This window comes from Elephas maximus, chromosome 22 (assembly GCF_024166365.1).
Source record: "Elephas maximus indicus isolate mEleMax1 chromosome 22, mEleMax1 primary haplotype, whole genome shotgun sequence".
Classification (NCBI taxonomy): Eukaryota; Metazoa; Chordata; class Mammalia; order Proboscidea; family Elephantidae; genus Elephas; species Elephas maximus.
The window spans coordinates 23174734-23198612 of NC_064840.1; the positions used below are offsets into that span (position 1 = coordinate 23174734).

At 56.5% G+C, this 23879-nt stretch overlaps 1 protein-coding gene across 3 annotated transcripts; it reads right to left on the bottom strand.

Annotated features, from left to right (window-relative positions):
* Positions 1–4649: 4649 nt before the first annotated feature.
* Positions 4650–22601, bottom strand: ADORA2A (adenosine A2a receptor). 3 transcript variants are annotated; one of them, XM_049865414.1, is made up of 3 exons: positions 22537–22601; positions 15487–16045; positions 4650–6312 (listed from the first exon to the last, which is right to left on the bottom strand). In XM_049865414.1, exons 2-3 carry the CDS (start codon positions 15807–15809, stop codon positions 5433–5435), a joined length of 1203 nt encoding a protein of 400 aa, XP_049721371.1. In that variant the 5' UTR covers positions 15810–16045; positions 22537–22601; the 3' UTR covers positions 4650–5432. The 3 variants fall into 3 exon arrangements, with proteins under 3 accessions (XP_049721371.1, XP_049721373.1, XP_049721372.1); XM_049865416.1 differs by lacking the exon at positions 22537–22601 and adding an exon at positions 16753–16811; XM_049865415.1 differs by lacking the exon at positions 22537–22601 and having other exon boundaries at positions 15487–16422.
* Between the last annotated feature and the right edge of the window lie 1278 nt (positions 22602–23879).

A 23879-nucleotide genomic window follows, 5' to 3' on the forward strand; every position in this document is an offset into this window, starting at 1 on the left:
AAAAGCCTTGCTGGCAGAGTAGGGTGTCTCTGGGCACTTACTGGTGGAGCTAATAAGCTTTGTAACGCTTGTCCATGTGGGGCAGAGGCTGGGCCAAGGGGTAGAGAGGCTGAGGGCCAGAGAGAGGCATGCCTGTGGGCACAATTGAGAAGAGGCTATCCTGACCAAAGAACTCTACTCTGAGTCGTTTCTGATCCCAAATTGTAACCTGTTGCTTCCATAATAAACCCCATGGCTGTGAGTATGGTCTGTGAGCTCTATGTGGCCATTGCAACGAATTATCAAACCCAGCAGAGAAGTAGAGCGCCGTGGGAGGGATGGTTGGTGTCAGAATCAGTAAAAAGGTTGGAGAGAGGAGATAAGTCTGACCTCTGCTTCATGGGATTAAGCCTTGGACCGATGCTGATAGTGATTCTCTCTCCCCCTCGTGAAGTTAGGGGAGGTCAGATGCCTCCGCCGTGCCACTACACCAATGGTTCCGTGCAAAGGATTCCCCACTGAGGGGAAAAGTCCCTCCCTGGGAAGACACAGGGTCCATCACACCAGCCCCTTGCCTAGCTTCGGTGCTAACCTTGTGCCTGGCCTCCCCTCTGCCTAGCCCCTCTCAAGATGACGTGTGTGAGGGAGAGGGGCTTGCTGGGAAGCTCTGCAGAGATGCCCTTTCTGCTCTGAAACAACAAAGGCTAGACCCAGAAGCTCTGTGTTCTGTGTGTCCATCTGCCTCCTCTGAGGCTACATGAGCAGGCCCACTCTGCAGCCTGACAAGGGTGTCCTAATGGTGACACCGTTAATATGAGTGACAGCTGCCATGAGGGGCACCTTAGGACAGAAGAAGAATGGGTATGGGAAGGACGAAGAGGTGGCACTTATGGAGAGATTTCTCCTCTTCAGAGCAGATGAGAGCCCCTGAAGGGGTGACTTGTCTCACAGTAGACCTTCGTCTCCTTGAATTCTTTCCCCACCTCAGGTAACCCCTCTCAGCAGCAGAGGCATGTTGCCCGACGTTCTCAGGTGGCATCTGGGTCCAGCAGAGGAGCTCAGAGGGAGGGCAGCCTCCGTGGTGTGGTCATGGGTGCTTCATGGATGGCAGGATGAGGCTCAGCTGTCCTGGGAGCCCACACACAGGGGCAGCTGCACAGACATCCCTACTCCCTTAGCCAGCAGTTCATGGCTCCTGTTATGCCACCATGGGGAAAAGAAGGCTGGCCCAGCTCTGTCTGGAAGATCCAGGGGCATCAACACCTCCTTTCCTCATTCCCCAAGGTGTCTCTCATCTCTGCCCTACCATGGCCTAAGCTTGTCTCCTGCTCAGCTCTCAGAGCTTTCCCCTTGGAAAGGCTCCCAGGAGCCCAGGGCGTTTTGTGTGCTGCCTTCCAGAGAAAACAGCCTTCACACAGTGAGGCAGGTCTCATGGGGTGGGGGTGGGGAGTGTTAGTGGAGGGGGCGGAAGGAGAGGCTTCCTACGTGGCCTCTCCCACCTGGGTCAGTGACACACCAGGACCCACCCTTGGCTCTCCCCAGGACTACTCATAGCCTCCTGTGGGGCCTGGGCACACCTCCAGGGTGTGATCTGTAGTGGGACCCTCATGCAGGCCTGTGTCCACCCCAGTCCTGGGGAAATGGGTCGGGGGCACAAAGGGCCCCTGGGTGGTGCTACAGGGCTTGGAGGGCCCAGGCAGCAGGGGCCTGGTGCTGGCTTCCTGATGCTGGGGCTGTGAGCACTCACTCCTGTTCAGGCAGGCCTTGCCCATGAATGTGTTCATGTGCACACATGTATGTTTGTCATGGATTGAATTGTGTCACCCCAAAATATGTGTCAATTTCCTTAGGCCATGATTCTCAGTATTGTGTGGTTGTCTCCCTTTTGGTGATTGTAATTTTACGTTAAAGAGGATTAGGGTGAGATTGTAACACCCTTACTAAGGTCACATCTGTGATCCAATGTAAAGGGAGTTTCCTTGGAGTGTGGCCTGCACCACCTTTTATCCTATAAGAGATAAAGGGAAAGGGAAGCAAGCAGAGAGTGGGGACCTCATACCACCAAGAAAGCAGTGGCAGGAACAGAGCTCATCCTTGGACCTGGGGCTCCTGCGAAGAGAAGCTCCTAGTCCGGGGCAAGACTGATGAGAGGGCTGACAGAGAGAGAAAGCCTTCCCCTGGAGCTGACACCCTGATTTTGAACTTTCAGCCTACTTTACTGTGAGGAAATAAACCTGTCTTTGATAAAGCCATGCGCTTGTGGTATTTCTGTTATAGCAGCACTGGATGACTAAGACAGTGTTCTTTTATGTTTGTGCTTGCGCTCATGTGCTTACACCTGAGGCCTGGCTCTCAGTGGGGGCCTGAATGGTGTGGGCGTGAGGATGGAAACCAGAGGAGGCCTGGTCACACTGGCCAGGGCTCCTGAGCCAGGCTGGAGGCTGGCCTTGAGAGGACATGGGGCTTGCTGGTTCCCAGAAGCCCTTCCTGTCTCCCAACCCCCAGCACCTGCACCTGTGTAGCCCAGCACCCAAAGCTCAGGTCCCAAGAGGCCTCAGAAAAGGCTGGAGCTGTGAGGTTTCTTCCTCTCCAATTCTCTCTTTGGCCTCTCCCCACAACTGGTCATGATAACAGACAGCAGCTGCAACCCCTTAGCCCTCCTAGCACGTGTCAATGCTCTGCCCCCACCCGGAGCCAGGGCAGATCCATGGTGGGCTTAGGAGGAGCAGGGGGCAGGTGTGGACAGAGGGTGGCTCTGTAAGTTCCCACCAATGGTTCCTAACCCAGGCTGTCCGTGAGAACCCCTGGAATTTCTGAAACCACAGCTGCGTGGGCCCACCCAGACCCATCACACCAGTGTCTCTGGGCCACAGGCCTGGACCCTGGTACTTCCTGGGTCTTTGTTTTGTACAGCCAGTGTAAAGGAGCACAGATTGAGCTAACAGTAAAACACAGCCAAGATAAATCTGTTTGGGTTTTGGGATACTTACATATGTACATATACACACGAGTATAAAGAGATACGAGGTGACGTGAAACTTAGGAAGGGGCTATTTCCGGCACAGGAAGTTGGGCAATAATGTGGGCAGAGGTATGGAGCTTCCACTGAGGTTGTAATGGGTTATCTCTTAAGCAGAGTGGTGGGTACCTGATATTGTTTTATATTTTTGAGTTTAGTTGAAATACTTCATCATAAATTAATTAAAAAAAAAAAGGAGCGTGGATTTTGTAGTCAGATACACCTTAAGCTGTAGTTTTGCCTCTTTCTCTTACCTGCTCTATGACCTGGGACAAGTGCTTAACCCTCTGAGCTTTGGTCTGTTGTTGTTGTTGGGTGCCATCCAGGTGATTTCGACTCATAGCGACCCCATGTGACAAAGCAGAACTGCTCGGAAAGGTTTTCTAGGCTCTAATCTTTTTTTTTTTTTTAATCTTTATGGGAGCAGATCACCACGTCTTTCTCCCTTGGAGCTGCTGGGTGGGTTTGAACCGCCAGCCTTTTGGTTAGCAGCCAAGGGCTTATCTGTTGCAGCACCAGGTCTCCTACCCTCAGTTGAGTCATCTGTAAAATGGGGTCACAGGCTCCATGAGGCTTACCTGTGAAATTCTAGCACTCCTTCTCCCAGTCCTGGAAGCCCTGAGACCAAACTGGCCCTCAGAGCCCTGCCCCTGCCAGCCCCAGGCAGGGGTGGTTGGTTACTGCCCCTCGGCCTCAGACATCTGCCATCACAGGATGGCACCACCTCCTCAGACAAGGGTAGACATTCTGCCAGACTACACTCCTTGTAGGTTTCTTCTGTTGGGAGTCGTTGTTGCTGGCTGCTGTTGAGTAGTTCCCAGGTTCATGGTGACCCCATGTACAACAGTATCAGACCGTTGTGATCCATAGGATTTTCACTGGATGAAATTCAGAAGTAGCTCACCAGGCCTTTCCTCCTAGTCTGTCTTAGTCTGGAAGCTCTGCTGAAACCTGTTCAGCATCATAGCAACATGCAAGCCTCCATGACAGACAGACAGGTGGTGGCTGTGTACGAGGTACGCTGGCCAGGAATTGAATCCCGGTCTCCTGCATGGGAGGCAAGAATTCTACCACTGAACCACCAGTGCCCCCTCGTTGGAAGTAGAGGAACGGTTACTCCAGGGGAAAGTAGTTTAGCCCAGCCCAGATCTGTTCCAGAGGGGCCCAATGTCCCATCTGGATGCCCACCCCATGTCTGAGCCAGGTCTCAGACACCCTCTCTGACATGAGTCACGGGACTATATAGACTCACTCTCTAAGGATGCTGGGAAGGTGATGCAGCAGAGGATGCCTGGCCTGAAAAATCTCCTCCCCCCACCCTGCCCCATTCCCGGCCCCACAGGAGGGGTTGGAGGAGTCAGGGACTTCTGTAGGGTGAAGGGAGGGCACCTCCTCCCCAGCCTTCGGGCCTCTCCCACGGAAGGCCAGTCTGGGGCACACGTAGGAGTTCGGATTCTGGTGCAACTAGGCCGCTTGTTCCCTGGGAGGACGGGAGCCTGGGGAGGCCCCAGGGCGGGCAGGGTGTCTGTATGTCTGTCCCTCATATTCACACACACTCTCTCAAATATATGCAATCTGCTCCTGGCTGTGAGGCAGGGAACAGAATCAGACACCATTCTCATCAGACAAGCTGAAACACAATATGGCTCATTTTTATTTTACCTCAGAAAAAACACTCCCTTCAGAAGGAAAGGCAGTTAGATGGGGCCTCTCCCCAGGCAGCTCTGGGTGGCCCTGCATGGGGGCCGACCGACCTCTGCTAGCCACCAGCCTCTCCCCTGGGACCTGGCCACTCCGGGGCTGCTCCCCACGACTCCCTGCAGACCTCAGGCTCCTGTCCTTGATCCCATCTTCATCACCCCAAAAGATAGCCCTGGACTGATAGGGTTGGGGGGGTGCACGGGCTCCAGGCAATGAGGAGGGCTGCCAGACACCCCGCTGGGTAGACACCGGGCACCCTGTTAGCAGCAGGACCCACAACGGACTCAGCAGCCAGGGAGGGGAAGATAATAAAATAAAAAGGGTTTCCTCACACTGTCATTCTGTCTTGGAAGAATGGTCACGTGCCACTTCTGGGGGGCACAGCAGCCCCCAAACCCAGAAAAGTCCAGGTGCAGTATGTGGCAGGGGTCCTGTTAGAGCCACTTGTTGGCCCCAGCCAGGCCAGTCTGCTTGGCCACAGCTGCTACAGACAAGTGGCACTTCCAGACACTCGGGAGTGGGGCCCTGCCAGCCACGATGCGCCCTCAGACCCAGCCCCTTCTATCTGGGACGCATGCCGGGCAAGCTCAGCTCCCTCATCCAGTCCAAAGTGGGAGCGGCCCTGCTTAGGGTCTCCGGCACTTTCCTTCTTCCCCCTTCCAACCTGACTGGTTTAACCGACTAGAAAGACAAAGGCTTCCTCATCTTAGGAAAAGATAAGCTCTGTGGGCCGTCAGGACACGCCTGCTCCATCCTGGGCCAGGGGAGCCACTAGGCCAGCAGACTCTGGGCTCACATCTGGGAGGCCCTTGTCCCCATGGAACTCGAGGGCACCCCCTCTGCTCACCAGCCCCAGGGAGTAGCCATTGGGCCGTGGCTCAGGACTGGGGGCGCTGCCGTTGGCCCATATGCCGAGAGGGTGGCTGTTGAGTCGGAGGCTGACCTGTTCTCCATCACCGCTGCCATAAGCAGCCAGGGCCCGGGCACTGGTGCCGCCCGCCTTGAAGGGCTCCCGCCGCCGCAAGACATGGCTGCGAATGATCTTGCGGAAGGTCTGGCGGAACTCTCGGATGCGGTAGGCGTAGATGAACGGGTTGACGACAGAGTTGGTATGGGAGAGGACAATGGCCAGGTACATGAGCCAGAGCGGGGCGTGGGCACACTCGGGGCAGAAGAAGGTGAAGCAGTTGATGACGTGCAGGGGCAGCCAGCACAGGGCAAAGAGCCCCACAATGATGGCCAGTGACTTGGCAGCATGCACCTCCTTCTGCAGTGTGGACCTTGCCCGCTCGCCTGGTGCTGGCTGGCTCTCCATCTGCTTCAGCTGCCGCCGCGCTGCCAGGAAGATGCGCAGGTAGACGCCCAGCATGAGCAGCAGGGGCACCAAGACACACGCAAAGAAGTTGTAGTACACCATATAGTTCATGGGTACCACGTACTCAAAGAGGCAGGCCACCTGGCCCGCCCCGCAGGCCTGTGAGTGGTTCCTGTCTTCCTTCGGCCATCCGCAGTTGTTCCAGCCCAGCATGGGCGTCAGGCCGATAGCGAATGACAGCACCCAGCAGACTGCGATGATGCCTTTGGCCCGTGTGCCCGTCACCAGGCCATTGTACCTGGGGAGAGGAGACCAGCGTCAGGGGTCTGAGACACCAGGCCAGGCATGCCACCAGCCGAAAAGCCTACAGTGGCTTCCCAGTCCCCACTCACTGGCTGTCAGGCCTGGGCCAGTCACTGCCCGCCTCTATGGAGTGGTGGTGGTAAGCCTACTTTTCTCACTGAGTACAGCACCCTGGACAGTGGAAACCCCTGTACAGGTGACCCCCTGGTTACTAGACAAGAGTATCAGGAGTCCCGCCTTACTTAATCAGCATGGTTTGGTGGCATCAGTGACCGAAGGGGTCTTTTCTCCACATTACTCTGGGTAGGCTAGAATACATACCCCTGTAAAGAATGGGGTGGGTCTAGCGGGGGGACTCAGTGGGGGGCAGGGCGATTGGACCTACTGGTAGTTCAGGCCTCTTGCACTTCATGCTCCTTCTTCTCCACTGGACTTAGGGTCTTCAGAAGTCCCCAAGGAGAGGATGCAGGGGTGGAGGAGCCAGGTAGTGTGGGGGTCCCAAGCCAAATGAGATACCATCTGTCTCCTCCAGATCCACCCACAGCTCAAGGAGAAAAATGAGATGCTGATGTCTTAATATCCATATAGCACCCAAGGCCAGATCTGATGTATTGAACACTAATGACTGAAGACCAGACGAGTTGTGGGGTGACACCAAGGGCATCATGCAGGAAGAAAGCAAGAGGTCATTAAAAAGATTAGAAGAAGGAAAAGACCAAAATGGATGTCAGAAGGGACTCTGAAAGTTGCTCTTTAATATAGAATAGCTAAAGTGAAAGAAAGAAATGATGAAGTAAAAGAGCTGAACCAAAGATTTTTAAAGGGTGGCTTGAGAAGACAAAGTACAAAGACCCAGAGTTAGAAAACCAAAAGGGAAGAACACACTTGCCATTTCTTAAACTGAAAGAACTGAATAAAAAATTCAAGCCTCGAGTTGCCATATTGAAGCATTCCACAGGTAAGATATTAAACGATGCAGGAAGCATCAAAAGAAGATGGAAGGGATACATACAGTCACTGTACCAGAAAGAACTGGTCGACATTCAACCATTTCAGAAGGTGGCATATGATCAAGAACTGATGGTACTGAAGGAAGAGGTCCAAGCTGCACTGAAGGAATTGACAAAAAACAAGGAATTGATGGAATACCAATTGAGATGTTTCATCAAATGGATGCAGTGCTGGAGGTGCAAGAAATTTGAAGGACAGCTACTTGGCCATCTGACTGGAAGAGGTCCGTATTTGCACCCATTCCAAACAAAGGTGATCAAACTGAATGTGGAAATTATCAAACAATATCATTAATATCGCACACAAGTAAAATTTTCCTGAAGATCATTCAAAAGTGGTTGCAGCAGTATATCGACAGGGAACTAGGATACTTGTGGTTTAAAGTCAAGAAAGGTGTACACAACGGAATACTATGCAATGATAAAGAACTAGGAATCCGTGAAACGTCCCATAACATGGAGGAATCGGAAGGCATTATACTGAGTGAAATTAGTTGGTCACAAAAGGACAAATATTGAATGAGACCACTATTACAAGAATTCAAGAAAAGGTTTAAACACAGGAGAAAACATTCTTTGATGGTTACACAGGTGGAGAGGAAGGGAGGGGGTATTCACTAACTAGATAGTAAAAACCCCACCCAGTGGTTAAAAAAAAAAATAGTAGACAAGAATTATTTTAGGTGAAGGGAAGGACAACACACAATACAAGGGAAGTCAGCACAACTGGACTAAACCAAAAGCTAAGAAGTTTCCTGAATACGACCAAACACTTTGAGAGACAGAGTAGCAGGAGTAGGGGTCTGGGGACCATGGTTTCAGGAGACATCTAGGTCAACTGGCATAACAGTGTATTAAGAAAACGTTCCGCATCCCACTTTGGTGAGTGGCGTCTGGGGTCTTAAAAGCAAGCAGCCATCTAAGATGCATCAATTGGTCTCAACTCAACGGGAGCAAAGGAGAATGAAGAACACCAAAGACACAAGGAAAATACGAGCCTAAGAGACAGAAAGGACCACACAAGCCAGAAACTCCATCAGCCTAAGGCCAGAAGAACTAGATGGTGCCTGGCTACCACCGACTGCCCCAATAGAGAACACAACAGAGAATCCCTGATGGAGCAGGAGAAAATTGGGATGCAGACCTCAAATTCTAGTAAAAAGGCCAGACTTAATGGTCTGACTGAGACTGGAGGGACCCCAGAAGACATGGTCCCTGGACTCTCTGTCAGCCCAAAACTAAAACCATTCCCAAACCCAACTCTTCAGACAAAGATTAGACTGGACTATTAGACATAAAATGATGCTGGCGAGGAGTGTGCTTCTTAGCTCAAGTAGACACATGAAACTATGTGGGCAGCTCCTGTCTGGAGGTGAGATGGGAAGGCAGAGGGGGACAGGAGCTGGCTGAATGGACATGGGAAGTATAGGGTGGAGAGGAGTGTGCTGTCACATTGTAGGGAGAGCACCTAGGTAAAATGTGTGTATAAGTTTTTGTATGAGAAACTGACTTGAATTGGAAACTTTCACTTAAAGCACAATAAATAATAAAATTGAAAAAAAAAAGAAAGGTGTACTTCAGGGTTGTATCCTTTCATCATACTTAGTCTGTATGCTGAGCTAATAATCTGAGAAGCTGGACTATATGAAGAACATGGCATCAGGATTACAGGAAGACTCATTAACAGCCTGTGATATGCAGATGACACAACCTTGCTTAATGAAAGTGAAGAGGACTTGAACCACTGACTGAAGATCAAAGACCACAGCCTTCAGTATGGACTATATCTCAACATAAAGAAAACAAAAATCCTCACAACTGGACCAATAAGTGGCATCATGATAAATGGAGAAAAGATTGAAGTTGTCAAGGATTTCATTTTACTTGGATCCACAATCAGTGCCCATGGAAGCAGCAGTCAAGAAATCAAAAGATGCAATGCATTGGGCAAATCGGCTGCAAAGGACCTCTTTAAAGTGTTTAAAAGCAAAGATGTCATTTGAAGGACTGAGGTGCACCTGACCCAAGCCATGGTGTTTTCAACTGCCTCATATGTATGGGAAAGCTGGACAGTGAATAAGGAAGACTGAAGAAGAACTGATGCCTTTGAATTGTGGTGTTGGCAAAGAATCCTGAATATACCATGGACAAATCTGTCTTGGAAGAAGTACAGTCAGAATGCTCCTTAGAAACAAGGATGGTGAGACTTCATTCATCTCACATAATTTGAACATGTTATCAGGAGGCACCAGTCCCTGGAGAAGGACATCATGCGTGGTAAAGTAGAGGGTCAATGAAAAAGAGGAAAACCCTCAACAACGAGAGGGATTGACACAGTGGCTGCAACAACGGCTCAAACATAACAATGACTGTGAGGATGGTGCAGGACCGGGCAGTGTTTTGTTTTGTTGTGCATATGGTCGCTGTGAGTCGGAACTGACTTGAGGGCACCTAAAAACAACATCTAAGAGGAAATATTTGGATGCTATATTAGGGTCCAAAGAGGGAAAGTAATTTGCCAAAATCACTCAGAATTCTATCAAGCTGGACAAAACTACAGATCTGCTGGGTCAACTAGCTTCCAGGCCCAGGCTCAGGTGGTGGTCTGAGGGCTGGCCAGGAGGAGACCACAAGACCCACAGGAGAGGTGGCACAGAGCTCATGAAGGAACGGGGACCAAAAAATCGGGTTTCCCTGACTTAGGAAGGCAGCCACAACAACCTGAGCTGCAACCTCCAATTCTGGCAAACCAGACAACCCTTCCCTTTCACCTGGTGGAGACCCTGCCCACCCTTCAAGCTCAAGACAGAGCACTTCTCTGACGAGCGTCCTACTCAGCTCAGTACATCCCCCTCATGGGGTGCTGGGCTTGGAAGGCGCTCCCGTGTCTGTCTGCACTGCCAGCCCGGAGATAGGGGCATGTGGAGAGAGATGTCAAGGAAGAATTTTGCTCTGTTAGTTGCCTTCAAATCAATTCTAACTCATGGCAACCCCATGTGTGCAGAGCGGAACTGTTCCCTAGGGTCAGAAGCAGATTGCCAGGCCTGTCTTCCCATCTGCCTCTGGGTAGGTTTGAACTGCCAACCTTTTGGCTAATAGTTGAGCACTTAATCATATGCTGTACTTAATCCCAGAAACACTGATGAAAATTACCCAGTCCGTGGGCTGCAAACACAGATGCCTGCGGAGGTCAGGCAGGTAATGGCCAGGTGAAGCAGGCCGCGACACTGACTGGTGCAGAAGGTAGGCACAGCTCTCAGGCTGCCAGGCTGAGGGCCAGGGAGCCCATTCTATAGGTATTTATAAATTCTGTCATCTAACTCAAATCAAGAAAACAACAAACTGGTGGCCTCTGACCTCTTACCTAGTCCAATCCCCGCATTTTATAGGAGGGGGAATTGAGGCTCGAGCAGAGGAACGGACTGGCCATGGACGTTCAAGGAGCCCGGAGGCAACTTGGGCCAAAGTAAGTCTCACCTCTGCCTTAATTCCAAATCAAAAGAGGCTGTTCTCGGGGCTATGTGCCCACTTGGCAGCAGCTTGGTGTGCATGCCTGTGCACCAGGGCCCACAGGAAGCGAGCATCATAGATGCGTTCATTCTGCCAGGCCACAGAGAACCTGCAGCGCCTGCCCTGTTCTCGGGCCTCAGGTGTGAAGTCACAGCTTTTTTTTACAATTAGTACTTACGTGGCACTTTCATATGCCAGGCAATGTTCTCAGTTGTTTGCAAACAGTAACATATGTGACCCTCATGGAATAGCGGATCCCTGGATGGAGTGAATGGCTTGTTGTTCCACTACTACCTAAAGTTGGCGGTTTGAGCCTTCAGTGGCTGTGTGGGAAAAAGGCATGGGGACCTGCTCTGGTCAAGATTACAGCCAAGAGAACCCTATGGAGCAGCTCTACTCTATTACACGTGGGGTCGCCACAAGCCAGGCCGGACTCCACTGCACTTGGTGCTTTGGCATTGAACAGCTGTCTTAGTTTTGACATTTTCCTGAGAAAACGTTCCTGGATCCTGGCCCTGGTAGGTTCCTGTCTGACTGTGTCTGTCACTCTGCCCCTTGGAGCCTCAGTTCCCTCATGTGTAAGATGGGACCAAGAATCCCTGGCCTTCCAGTATGACCCCGGTCATGGGGCTTAGTGGAGAAGGGGTGGGTGCGCGGGAACTACAGAAGTCTGTCTGTCATTCGGAAACCCTGGTGGGGTAGTGGTTAAGTGCTACAGCTGCTAACCAAAAGTCGGCAGTTTGAATCCGCCAGGCGTTCCTTGGAAACTCCACAGGGCAGTTCTACTCTGTCCTATAGGATTGCTATGAGCTGGAATCGACTTGATGGCAGTGGGTTTTTTTGGGGTTTTGGGTCTGTCATTCAGAAACTGCCAGATGAGCCTCAGCGGGGACGAAGCTGTGCAGTTGGGCCTGTTCACAGAAGAAAAGCATTGCCTTAGGCCACTGTGAGCTACCTGTGTCTGAGTAGGCAGGCCGAGCTGACTACGCAGGGGCCACAGGGACCTGGAGTTGCTGGGCCCTGGAGGCCACTGCCTTGGGGCTTTCCGATGGCTCTCCAGTGACAGGCCTTCCTGCCCACATCCCCACGCAGAGCTGCTGGTGGAGGGGCCTGATTGAATGAATGTGGGTGGGGTTGACAAGCCTGGCCCCAAGGCTCAGGGACACAGTATGGAATCCCTGGCCTGTCAACTGTCTAGTTTCACAGCTGAGGAAACTCATACGGTAAGTGTTTAGAGCATTGTGAAAAGAAAGCCCTTGTGAGGACAAAAAACAAGATGTGTGTTAATAGCAGTTTCCTATGTGGCGCAGGAAACCCTGGTGGCGTAGTGGTTAAGTGCTATGGCTGCTAACCAAAAGGTCAGCAGTTTGAATCCACCAGACGCAACTTGGAAACTCTATGGGGGCAGTTCTACTCTGTCCTATAGGGTCGCTATGAGTCGAAATTGACTTGACGGCAACGGGTTTATGTGGCACAGCAGTTAAGAGCTCGGCTGCTAACCAAAAGGTCGGCAGTTCGAATCTGCCAGCTGCTCCTTGGAAACCCTATGGGGCAGTTCTACTCTGTCCTATAAAGTCTGGAAAGCAAAGGATTCCCAGTGTGGCCCCTGGGGAGCTGGGAGATGGGAAACAAGAGCCAGGGGTACGTTTTCACTGTCTACCCTTTTGTTCCTTTTTGTTTTAGCACGTGCACGTGCTACTGATTTTTTAAAAATTAGACTAACTTTGTTATTCGAAAGAAAGCCCCTTAGGCTGCTAGCCCTGGACCTAGACACACAGGCCTGGTCCCACAGTGTCCCCTGGGCCTCCATGACTCACAAAGTCCCATCTTGGCCTCCTGGGTCCATCTCAGCCTGTCCATCTGGAAGGGACGTCAAGGCCACCAAGCACGACCCTGCTGTTCCAGGGCCCAGAGGCGTCACCAGAAGCTGGAGCCAGCGCTGTCACCTGCCCTGTCTACAGATGCTCTCTGTGTCCCAGCTCACAGGCCACCCCTTCCCCCCAGCTCCCCATGACCACATTGGGGGCTGACACTACAGTCCAAGAGTCCCCCGAGACCCTGGGGTTTCATGAGCCTCTGCACCACCCCGAGGAGGCAGGGCTTCCCTATGTTGTCCATGGGAGCTACGATCCTGAACTGAAGAGCCTCTGCCCCATTAAGGAAACCAGCTCCTTCCCCGAAGACACCAGCGCCACTCTGCTCACCTGATTCCTTCCCTGCAGCCAGACACCTGCTGCCCTGGCTGCGCCTCAGGACCTCTGCCTTCTTGATACACTCTCCAGACACATGCCTGCTTGAGCACAGGCACTGCCTCCTCCAGGAAGCCCTCTCTGCTAGCCTGCATACTTTGATGGCAAAGCCCTCAGGTCTTGTCCCCTCAGCCTGTTCACTACACTCTACCTTCACCCCAGCAAGGCCCTGCACCTCAGAGGTTGAGGGGAGAGCTGGGCTGGGGCAGCAGCTCCTCTGCCACCTACTACGGGTGGGCTGAGGACAACAGCAGCCTAGCTGTCTGTCTGCTGACCACAGGGCTGATGTACAGACAGAAGACGGTGGGTATGAATGTTGTTCCCAGGAAAGAAAGCCCTGGCCCTGCCCAGGGTCTCCATCCTTGGGGACACTGAGCCTCACACTTCTACCCCAGCAGGCTTCTTTCTCAACTGCCCCTGGCTCCGGAGCCCTGCTCATGCCAGCTCAGCCAGAAATGGCGGCCACTTGAGGGCTTGCTCCCCACCCAGAGCACCCATGGGCACCCTCCTGCCTGCCCACCTGGGGCCTGGAGGACTAGGACCGAGAGGGACCAGGGGCTGGTGTAGCATGAAGCCTCGAGTCACACAAGGCAGGAAGCATGTCCTTGTGTGGGCTAGGCTTCCACAGGAAACACTGGGACACACATCTGTCTGACCTTGGTGCTAAGCCAGGAGGGTTGGAGCAGCACTGGGCTGATGTCCTCAGGCAACGGCAAAGCTCTGACCGTCCCCATCACCGCCTGCCCAGCCTCCTTCCTCACAGGTCCCAAACTTCAGGCCTCTCCAGCATGGCCCTGGTGGCATAGTGGTTAAGAGCTCAGCTGCTAAACAAAGGTCAGCCGTTCAAATTCACCAGCTGCTCCTTGGAAACTTTATGGGGCAGCTCTGCTCTGTCCTATAGGGTTGCTATGAGTCAGACCTGACGTGATAGCACCTAACAACACACAACAATTGCTCACGTGGCCCTCATGACACCTCTGTGAGCTACAGGGACAGATGTGTCCCTGTAGTAGAGGGACCAGAGGGGAACTTCACATGGCATGTGCATCCTTCCAGGTCAGGTGTTCATCCTCCTGACTCTCAGAAGGCCGGAAGCTGGGAACAGCAGCCTGTCCTCTCCCATGCATGCAAAGACCATGGCGCTCGGCATCAGAGAGTACCTGGCCCAGGTCATCAGAAGGGCAGCCCCCTGCATGCCCCCACCAGCACCCATGCATGTGCACTGGGCCCTGAGGTGGGCTCCAGTCCTGGGCTTTCTGTCTCCGGGAGTCCCCACTGACAGCCCCAGTATCAGTGAGGGCCTCCCTGGGCCTCCACATTCTCAGCTGTCACCTGGCAAGCCTAGGCTCTGTGTTCTGCCCCTGGAGAAAGGGATGGCAATCTGGGGGCCAGGCCACCACCACAGGCCGTGTGCAGGTTCACATAGCCCCTCCTCCTCTGATGGGGTTCCAGGCCAAGTTTTTTTCCCAGAGCTCATCCCGGCCTGATATCCACTCACTTTGTGGCCGTGAGAACCCCAGCTCCTCCTCCGAGCCTCATTTTCCACCCAGATGGGAGGAAGTGACCTCTGAGGGCCCCCTTGGGCTCTACACTCTAAATTTCCATCTGCTCACCGAGCAGCTGGCTGGGGCTTCCACCATAGGCAGGCCGCCCTGTCTAGGGAAACTACCACAGGACTTGGTGCCCGACGCTTCCAGAAACTGTGGGTCAGCAGCCACCGGGGCTGAGGAGCCCTCACACCCACTCCTGGGGACTGGGCACCTAATGGCTGTGATGGGGGTGGGGGCACAGAGGGGTGCACTTTCTGGAGCCCATAGTTTAATTCCGTGTGTGAAGTCCTCCTTTACACAAGAGACCTGCCATGAAGCCCCCAGGCAGCCAGCCCGAGTGCATGAAGTTTCTTCGCCAGGGGAGCATAGGGCTTACATGTGGCCAGGAGACTCCCTGTGGAGTGTGGCCGATTGACTTCCTCTCCTGGGGTCACTTTCCTCATCTGCACACCAAGGGACCCGCCTAAAGCAGGGGTAGTGGGTGGTCTGCTAGCCCTGAGGTCCTGCGTTTCCATGGTGCCCTGCCCCACCCACCCCTGGCAGGGAGTCTGCTCTGTGTGTGCAGGGCAGCTCAAGTATGCTGGGCATGGTGCCCCCCCTTAGTCTGCCACCTAGGCCACACCATGCTTGTCTGCCTGCAGCCAAGGCAGCCTCACCACATGACCTAGAGCCTGTGCCCATGGGGTTGGCTTGACCGGCACATGTGCTGAGCCCTGACCACCCTCCGTGCCCCATGCCCGGGCCCGGCTCTGCTCTGAGTGCCCGGCACACACTGACCCACATACCAAGCCCTGCACACAGCCCTTGGGGGCACACCCAACCGCCCGCCCGCCTGCCAGCTGGCGCTCACCGCAGTGGGATACGGATGGCAATGTAGCGGTCAATCGCGATGGCCAGGAGGCTGAAGATGGAGCTCTGCGTGAGGACCACCACGAAGCAGGCGAAGAAGAGGCAGCCGTGGCAGGCGGCACAGAACCCTGTGCTGATGGTGATGGCAAAGGGGATAGCCAGCACCCCCACGGCAATGTCGGCCGCTGCCAGCGACACCACGAAGTAGTTGGTGACATTCTGCAGGTTGCTGTTGAGCCATACAGCCCAGCAAACCAGCACATTGCCCAAGATGGCCAGCACCGCAATGGCTAGCTCCACCATGATGTACACTGAGATGCCCATGGCAGACACAGCGAAGAGTGGGCAGGCTCAGCAAGGACACGGGCCAGGCCAGCTCACGGTCCATAGCTGCACCCAGCGCCCACCTGCCCTCCGGCGCTCCAGGCCCCTCCTCACAGGAGCCGAGGGCGTCCCGGCAGGGGCACTTGTTCACAGATGACGCAGAGTCTCTGGAAACCAGGCCCTTGCCAGGGGCACCGGCAGCATCTCTGGCTCGGCTGGCTTCAGCCTTGAGGTACCTGCAGAGGAACACCCTGTGAGTACCTGAGCCCCAGTGGCAGGGGCACAGGTGGGGATGTCCAGGGCTGCTCTCAGCCCTGGCTCACCCATCCTACCTTGGGAAACTGCACTGCTTTGATCCCGTCCCACCTGCAGGCTAGGTGTCAGCCGGAGGATGACCACCTGTGGGCTCACCCCAGGACTGTCCAGGTGCCCTGTGTCCACATGCTGGGTGCTCAGGTCTGCACTCAGCCAGGTCCTCGTTCTCTGTAGGGAGCTGGGACCTCTTGCCTAGTTGGCAACCTGTGCCTCCTGGGCCAGCCAGCCCACCCCCACGACCAATCTCCGGCTCCCTCACCACCTCTCCCAGGGCCACCTCCTCAGCCTGCCCTGCTTTTCTCCTAACCCTCCCACGGAGCCGCCAGCACCACCTCACTACCCAGGGAAGGAAGGGCCAGAGACCCCAGAGCTTGGATCCTGTGGCTGGCAGGTGAGTTTCCCTCTCAACAGTGGCACCGCGCGGCAGAGAAGCTGGCACAGACAGAAGAGCTCGTGCCTCAGGCTCCTGTCCTCCAGCGCCGCCCCCATGCACATCTGGGTGCCACCCCCCACCCGCACGCTCTGCCAAGCTCCCTGCTCTAAGGGTGCCACCCCCCTCCCACAGCTTTCCCACCTGCACCCCTGCTAATGGGGGCCTGATTGACGTTTGGAGAAAGTGGGTACTAACCAGAGGCTCACTGGGGGACTGGGGCTAGAAGGTTTTTCCTTTCTGGGCCTCAGTTTTCCCGTTGATACAGCATGAAGGGTGGACCCTTGATGATCTCGGGGCCGCCTATGCCCTCGCCAGGGCTCTTGGAGGAGGAAGCGGACCTAAAGGCACCGACCTGGTGCTGCAGAGTGTGGAAGAGCACCAAGCCCCCAGGAGCAGAGGCCGCTCAGCGCCCAGCCAGAACCCCCAGGGCTCCGACAGCCAGACATACCCCCAGGGCCCCAATAGCCAGGCATGCCCCCACCACCCTACCCTGTCATGCAAGTCAGGTGGCTGCTCAGGTCTCCTGTCCAGTAGCGGCCCCTCTCCACTCATGCCTTCCTCTGTTCTGAGAGAGCCAAACCCACTAAACTACTGTACCCTGAGAGTCAGGTGGCTCCCAGACCCACCCTCCACAGATGCACCATGAATTGGGTCAGGCTGAGCATTAACAGATGGCAGTTCTACCCTCTTTCTGCCCCCAAGCAGGGTACTCTGGTACCCTGCAGCTGACCAGCTTCCAAACCAACTGGCCAAATTGGGGTTAGAGGGCTCAAACCCATGAGAAGGACATCTAGCATTGTCCTCTCCCCAGAGGAAACCGCAGGGGGCGGCAGCTCATGGGGTGAAGGTTGGGATCCTGGGTGGAGACTGGGCTCCGATGGAGCCTACTGGGCTGGGACGGACAGGGTGGGCAGTGGTCTGGTGCTGCAGCTGGTGGTATGGGCTCCTGGGGGGTACACCAGGACCACTGTCCAGCACCTGACTACAGGAAGGCCTGGGCTCAGTGCCGGTTCTGCCAATGCCTGTCAGACCCCTTTGCAAACCCAGGATGGGCCCCGGGCACACCCTCTGGGTCCGGAGGGTCCTGGCTGTAATTGGAAGGTCCCTGGAGAGCATGCCCCAGGTGTAAGGCCAGCGCTGGGAGCACGCAGGTGACACCTGTCCCAAAACCTGCTGAGGGGGCCACACCAGCCCCTGCCCTGGGAGCCACATTTCAAGGTGCTAGGACACTCCTCCATACCCTATTAAGCAGTTTGGGTAATGACAGTGCTGGGGGCCAGGGGGGTCACCTGTGTTTTCATTGGCCTCACGAACCCCACTTTACAGATGAAAAAGCTAAAGCCCAAAGAGGTAAAGTGACTTCTCTCAACCTTATCAGGTGCCGTAGAGTCGATGCTGACTCAGGATGACCCCACATGTGTCAGAGAAGAACTGGGCTCCACAGGGTTTGCAGTGGCTGATTTTTTGGAAGCAGATGGCTAGGTCTTTCTTCTGAGGCACCTCTGGGTGGATTCAAAGAGCCAGCCTTTCAGTTAGGAGCTGAGCGCTTAACTGTTTGATCCCCCAGGCACCTTCCTGTGAGAGCAGAAGGGTGGAGCGGGACTATGGGAGCGTGCTCAAAGCCACAGCAGCAGAAGCTGTCCTGGCCCGCCCTACAGAGGTCTCCACCAACAGACAGGAAGGTCCGAGACCTAGGGCAAGGGGTGGGAGTGGGACCAGGAACTGGCAATTTCCTACCCCTCTCTGTCAATTCTGTGTGTCTAATTAATCCTTGAGTCATCTGTTGCTATCAGGGAAGGAAAATTAACTATTTTCCCAGTGGTGGTTCCTTGCCGGGGACAGGGCAGAGGGCAGAAGCTGTCCCACATGGACTGAAGGGCGGCCTACAGGATCTCAGCAGTCAGACTCAAAACTGGTGCCGTTCCTGCCTCCCCACACACCCCACCTGGGTCGCTTTAATTAAAACTACATTTAATCAAAACCTAGACTTCCTGGCCATTCCTCCTGGCTCCTGCATGGCTGACCAGGAGGCTCTTGGTACACATGCCCAGGTGGTGGCTGTACCCCCTGGAGCTGTTGAGGTGGGGTACTGGGGGGGGGGTACCTGGTTCCGGTGGGAATTCGGCAGCCACAGCCGTGTAGTGCCACCCTTGGCTCCAGAATCCCTGGCTTAGAGTTTCCCCACCACTTTTTTATAGCAAACGTTTACTAGATACCTACTCATGCCGAGAGTGTCCCAACTGCCAGGCCATGGGCAGCTTCGTGACACCTGTCTGGCCTGTGTGGGCCCTGACCCCTGAAACTGTCCTGAGGTTCAGATACTACAGGTCATTCCCTGCCTCTAGAACTAAGATGAGCCTGCAAATCACAATTTCAAAGGACACACGGAAAAGTGAGGTTAAGACAGGCAACAGTGTCAACATATGGAGGTTAATACCTTCCAGAAGAGATGAAGATAATACAGAAATCAAATAATGACTTTCAGATACCTTCCGGATTGTCAAAGAGAAAGGAAAGAGTAGCATCCATAAACAAGAATGAGTACTCAGGAAACAACTGCGGAAACGAAATCAGAGCCGGTGAAGATGACCAAGGACTAGAGCAGATGCCCAGAGGTGAGCCATATGGAGATTGACACAGATAACCCAACAGCTGTGACCTGCTCCGGGCACACATGTAATGAAGAGGGACCTCACAAAGTCTGTGAGAAGGAAGTGGATACCTGGAGGTGTCCCACGTTTGGTGGGGGCATCAGGAGGCAGGCAGTCAGGGCAGCAACCACAGGAGTCACCGTGAAACAGGTGCTCCACCCCATGACCCTTCTGTGCCTACACAGCTGCCTTTGGGATGCCCCCCAGAGCACCAGGTCCTGGACCACCAGGTCCTCTCCAAAGCCATCAGTCCAGAGTGGGCTATGCCTTCCAGGGCCTGTGCTGCCCCTACCCGATGGCCCCTGGGTGTGCTGACACTGGCTTCTGGGGCAGGATGTGGGCAGGGACAGGGAGGGGGCTCCCACCTTATAGCAGCCTCCACATCCTCAGCTCTGTCCTCGGCTCCGGCAGCTCCTTTCTCACCCCTGGAGGCTCAGAGTGCCTACTGTATCCCCATGTGTCCCTGCCAGCTTTTGGCCATCCCCTCCTCCAGGGCACAGCAGCAGCCCAGAGGTTCACCAGACAGCCCCTGCAGGAGGCAAGGGCCCAGCACCCACCCTGAGGGCCATTGCTCACCCAGGGGTGCAGGATGCCCCTCTTGTGGTGCAGAGCCCAGCCTTGGGCCCTGCCTGCTCCACTATGCACCCACTGAGCTCCGGAGCAGCAGGCTTGCCCACACGTGAACCCTCCAATATTGGATGACAAGTACTGTGACGTGAAGCGTGAACTGCCACTACCAGTGGCCTAGGCTGGCAGGTGCTGAGTGTCAGCAGAGGTGGGAACCGTAGGAAGGCAGTGCCAGCCTCTGACCAGCAACCTCTGAAACCAAGGTCCCCTCTGCAGAAGAGGGTACAAGCTGCCAGGGCCCAGGGGGTTCCAGAAAGCTCTCAGAGCAGGGGCCACCTGTGCTGGATGTGGAGGACAAAGAGGTGAATGGTGAGTGGGAAGAGATGCCAGGCAAAGAAAAGAGCCCTGGAGGGGAGCAGTCCACTGGAGGCTCCCCTCTGCAACCCAGCTCCAAGCTCCAGTCCTGTCCACTCCCATCCCCCACCTGGGCCAGCACAGGCTCCAGGGCCAGCCCTGAGGCACTACCACCCCACTGTTCCCTGCTGGCCCTCCTCTGATCGAGTTCCTCCAGGCAGCCTCCTTCTGTGGCTGCACGTGCTTTCCTGGATCAGGACCTTCCCCTAGGGGTGAGACACATTTCTCTTGCCAATTCACCCGACCACAGCCTTGCCTTCAGCATCCCCCCACTAAAGCCTGCCCTTCTCTGCCAGCCTTCCTGCCTCCACCTTGCAGCTGGCCACCCTCCCCCACCTCTCTGCTGCTCCCACAACACATCCTTTGGGTTGAGCCACATCAGACAATGCAGATCCCACAAAGAAGGCTCGAAGGCACAGAGGTGAGGCAGCAAGAGCTGCTGCAGGACCCAGGCCATTGTTGCCGCCACTTGAGCTCAGTCCCTCACTGCAGGGGCTCCATCTGTGTGGGTGCCCTGATGTACTCTGGCCAATGGGCAGAAGTCTCTCAGAGGGTTGGAGGGCCTCAGGCTGCTGCCCAGGGCAACCCACAGGTCCCGAGGGAGCAGGACACAATACCCTGACCCCATGTGCCACCTGTCTGTGGCTGACTTTCAGATCTGACAGTCGCTCCCAAGCTAACTCCAGCCCACAGAGTTCTCTTTTGGTGGCCCTGACCCCAAGATGCTAATACCTTCCCTCCCTCCAGTGTTATCCAGCTCAACACAGACCCTAGCCAAGCTGCCCCCAGCCTATTCCCTAGTAGAGCCTGTCTCCTGGTTGGCCTGTCCCTCACCTTCCTCTAATCACTAGGACAACCCGGCACTGCTAATGTCATCATCATGTGCTATAGCTGAGAAAACAGCCCTCAGGGGAAGGGACCTGCCTAAGGCCCCCCCAGTGACTGAGTCCAGGAGGCATGACGAGAAGGCAGGCCTGGATGTCCTGGTCTCCATTCCACTGGGTGCTGTGAGGCCAGCCATTGCCTCTCAGGCCACGGGTTCCTGGAGGATGGGCCCTGGGATGTGGTGGGGATCTGGACTTCACAGGCCAATGTGGGAGGGGCAGCACTCAAGCCCCCAGAGGCTGGCTGGGTCCTAGCTGCCCGAATGCCCATCATCTGGCAGATACATCTGGGTTGCCCTCGGTGTTCAGAGGCTGTCAATAGGGACACTGGCTTAGCCCAGGGCCTGATCAGCACTGGGGGGCGACAGGAGGTGGAGGAGACCCACAGGACTAGGGCAGAGAAGCAAGGTGAGGGGCAGACAAGCCTCAGTGGGGAGCCCCTCAGCAGACCTGCTGGGATTGGGAGACCCCCACGTGGCAGGTGTCTCCAGGCTCACTGAGGCCCAGGACCAGCCCTCATCAGGGCCAAGAAGGCAGCCCTGGCCCAGCACACTCTGGGCCTGCCGAGCTCCAGAGCTCTCCGTCTGGGTACGCAGGCCTGGCAGGGCCGGCAAGCAACAGGGAGCCTTCTGGAGGCTGCATAGTCTGGGAGCCCTGGACCCTGGACAGCAGGGAGGCCAAGCTGCTCCAGGGCGCACGACCCAGGCGGAGTGGGCAGCCCAGGGCCTATGGTCTCAAACAGTGAGCCTCAGACTCCAAGAGCGGTGATGGGGGGAGCGGGCCACGGGGTAGGCGCACCCCTCCCCAAAGGGCCCTAATCACCCTTCTTGGCAAAGGGGGTGAGGAGGGCTGCCTCTCAGAAGCGAGGTCCTGGCGACCCGCCCTTCCCTTCCTCCCACTGAACAGACGGGAAGACCGAAGTCTAACGCGGTGTGGGCGGGAGGTGGGGAGCGTGCTCCGGGTTTGGGGGGGTCCCCTGCTCAAGCCCTCGGGCATCCCCGAGCCAAACCGCTCGAGGGCCGCTGCATTCCCGCCATCCTACCCCCTGGCGCAGCGTCTGGCCGGATCCGGGTGCCCTCGCCACCCCCGGCCTCTCCCTGCCTCGCGCCTGGTTCCCGCCACCCTTGTCCGCACCTCCCCGCCGCGCCCCAGCCCAGCCCGGGGGCGCCCAGGAGGTTCGCTCAAAGCCCGGGGCCGACTCGGGCGCGGGCGGACCGACGGACGGACAGCCCCGCCGGTGCCCGCGCCCCTGCCCGCTTCCGCTCCAGGCGGCTCAGAGGGTCCGCACGCCGCCGCCCCGCCGCCAGGCTTCGACCCTGCCCGGCACTCGCTCTTGGGCGGGAGGGCGGTCCGCGGAGAGCCCGGCCACCGCTCTCCCGCCCCGCCTGCCCCAATGGGCCCACGCCCCGGTCGCCCGCGGGACCCCGGCCCCGACCCCGGCCCGACCCCGGTGTCCCGCTGACCTGCCTCCCGCGCGGGCTTCGCCGTCTTGGCTCCGCGCTCCCTCCGGCCGCTCGCGGGCGCCCCCTGCAGGCGGCTCCGCGCCGCCCCGCCCCACCGGCCCGCCAGCGCGCCTGCAGCGCGGGGAAACGGAGGCCGAGTTCGGCCGGGGGCTCGGGCCGCCGGGGCCTGGCCTGAAGGGGAGCCCGACGGCGGGCCGTTTCCTGCTGCCGCAGCGCGCCCTCTTGGGGATGGAGCTAGCCGCTAGTGTCGGTCCCGCCATCACCCCCAGCGCCACGCCCCCTCCCCGGGATGCGTTCCCGCCCGAAGCCCCTCCGCCCCTCCGAGAAGCCCCCGGGCCGCTGTCCCTAACGGCAGGGCTGCACTGGATCGGTGTCGGCTCTCTCCGGCCCCGGTGTCGCGCCCCTAGTGTCCGCTGAGCCAGCCTCCCCCCACGCCCCCCACAGCTCTCCGTGGCACCCCAGCCCTTACCACCGCGTTCAAACGCCCCTCTCCTTCCCCCACCCTCCACCCCTTCAGGCTCCCACATGTTCCTACAGCCCCTGCGCGGCGTGGTCCCACCCTGGCCCCATTTACTTCCCCCAACAAGTGGGTGTGGCATTGGGCGCAGGGAGGGCTGTGCCCAGCGCTGCTGCACCCAGCCTCAGTCGCCCCGTAGCCCCCCACCCCGCCCGGGTGCTGCCCAGTTCGGCTGGACCAGGTTTCCCTCAGGCCTTAGGAGGCGGACTTCGCTCCGAGGGTCAGGCCAGGACACAGGAGACACAGGAGGAGAGCCCGAGACTGGGCGAAGCCAGGGTGACAGTGTCCCGCGCCCCTCGGCCTTTCCAACCTCGGAACTGGACCCCCTACCCCCTTTGATGGGCCCCGTGGGCCATGCTGGCCTCCGGCATCCATGGGGGAAGAGCGGGGATAGAGGGTCCCACGCACAAGAAGGAGGGGACCAGGGGGTCCTGCTGAAGCACCCGAGGGTGGGGAGGCAGGACTGGGGTCCTCTGACTGGCCTCCTCCATGGAGTTGGTGGGCTGGCCCAGGAACAAGTGGGGAGTGGCTCCTCCCTTTAGCCCTGGAGGGCTGCCCCCTCCCCAGGCCTTAAGCCTCCTCCCTGAAGCCAGCTCTCCCCGCCAGGTAGGGATTGGGGCAGCCCTGAAGCTCTTTGGGGCCTCCATTCCCTCACCTTTGAAATGGGACTGCCTCCTTTCCACTCCACCCCCTCGTGGGGCTGAGTCAGACTGGTAAAGCCAGTGCGCTCAGGGTTGCTGGCAGGGGAACCCTTCTCCCCAGGCCCTTGGCTTGAGGCCCTTGGTTCTGGGCCTCCCACAAGGTAAAGCTCTTCCTAGAGCTGGGA

Excerpts from the sequence above, each read along its gene's own strand:
- ADORA2A (XM_049865414.1), bottom strand. The coding sequence starts at position 15,809 with ATGGGCATCTCAGTGTACATCATGGTGGAGCTAGCCATTGCGGTGCTG. Across the intron at positions 6,313-15,486 it reads GCCATCCGTATCCCACTGCG|GTACAATGGCCTGGTGACGG; the intron begins GTGAGCGCCAGC and ends TCCTCTCCCCAG.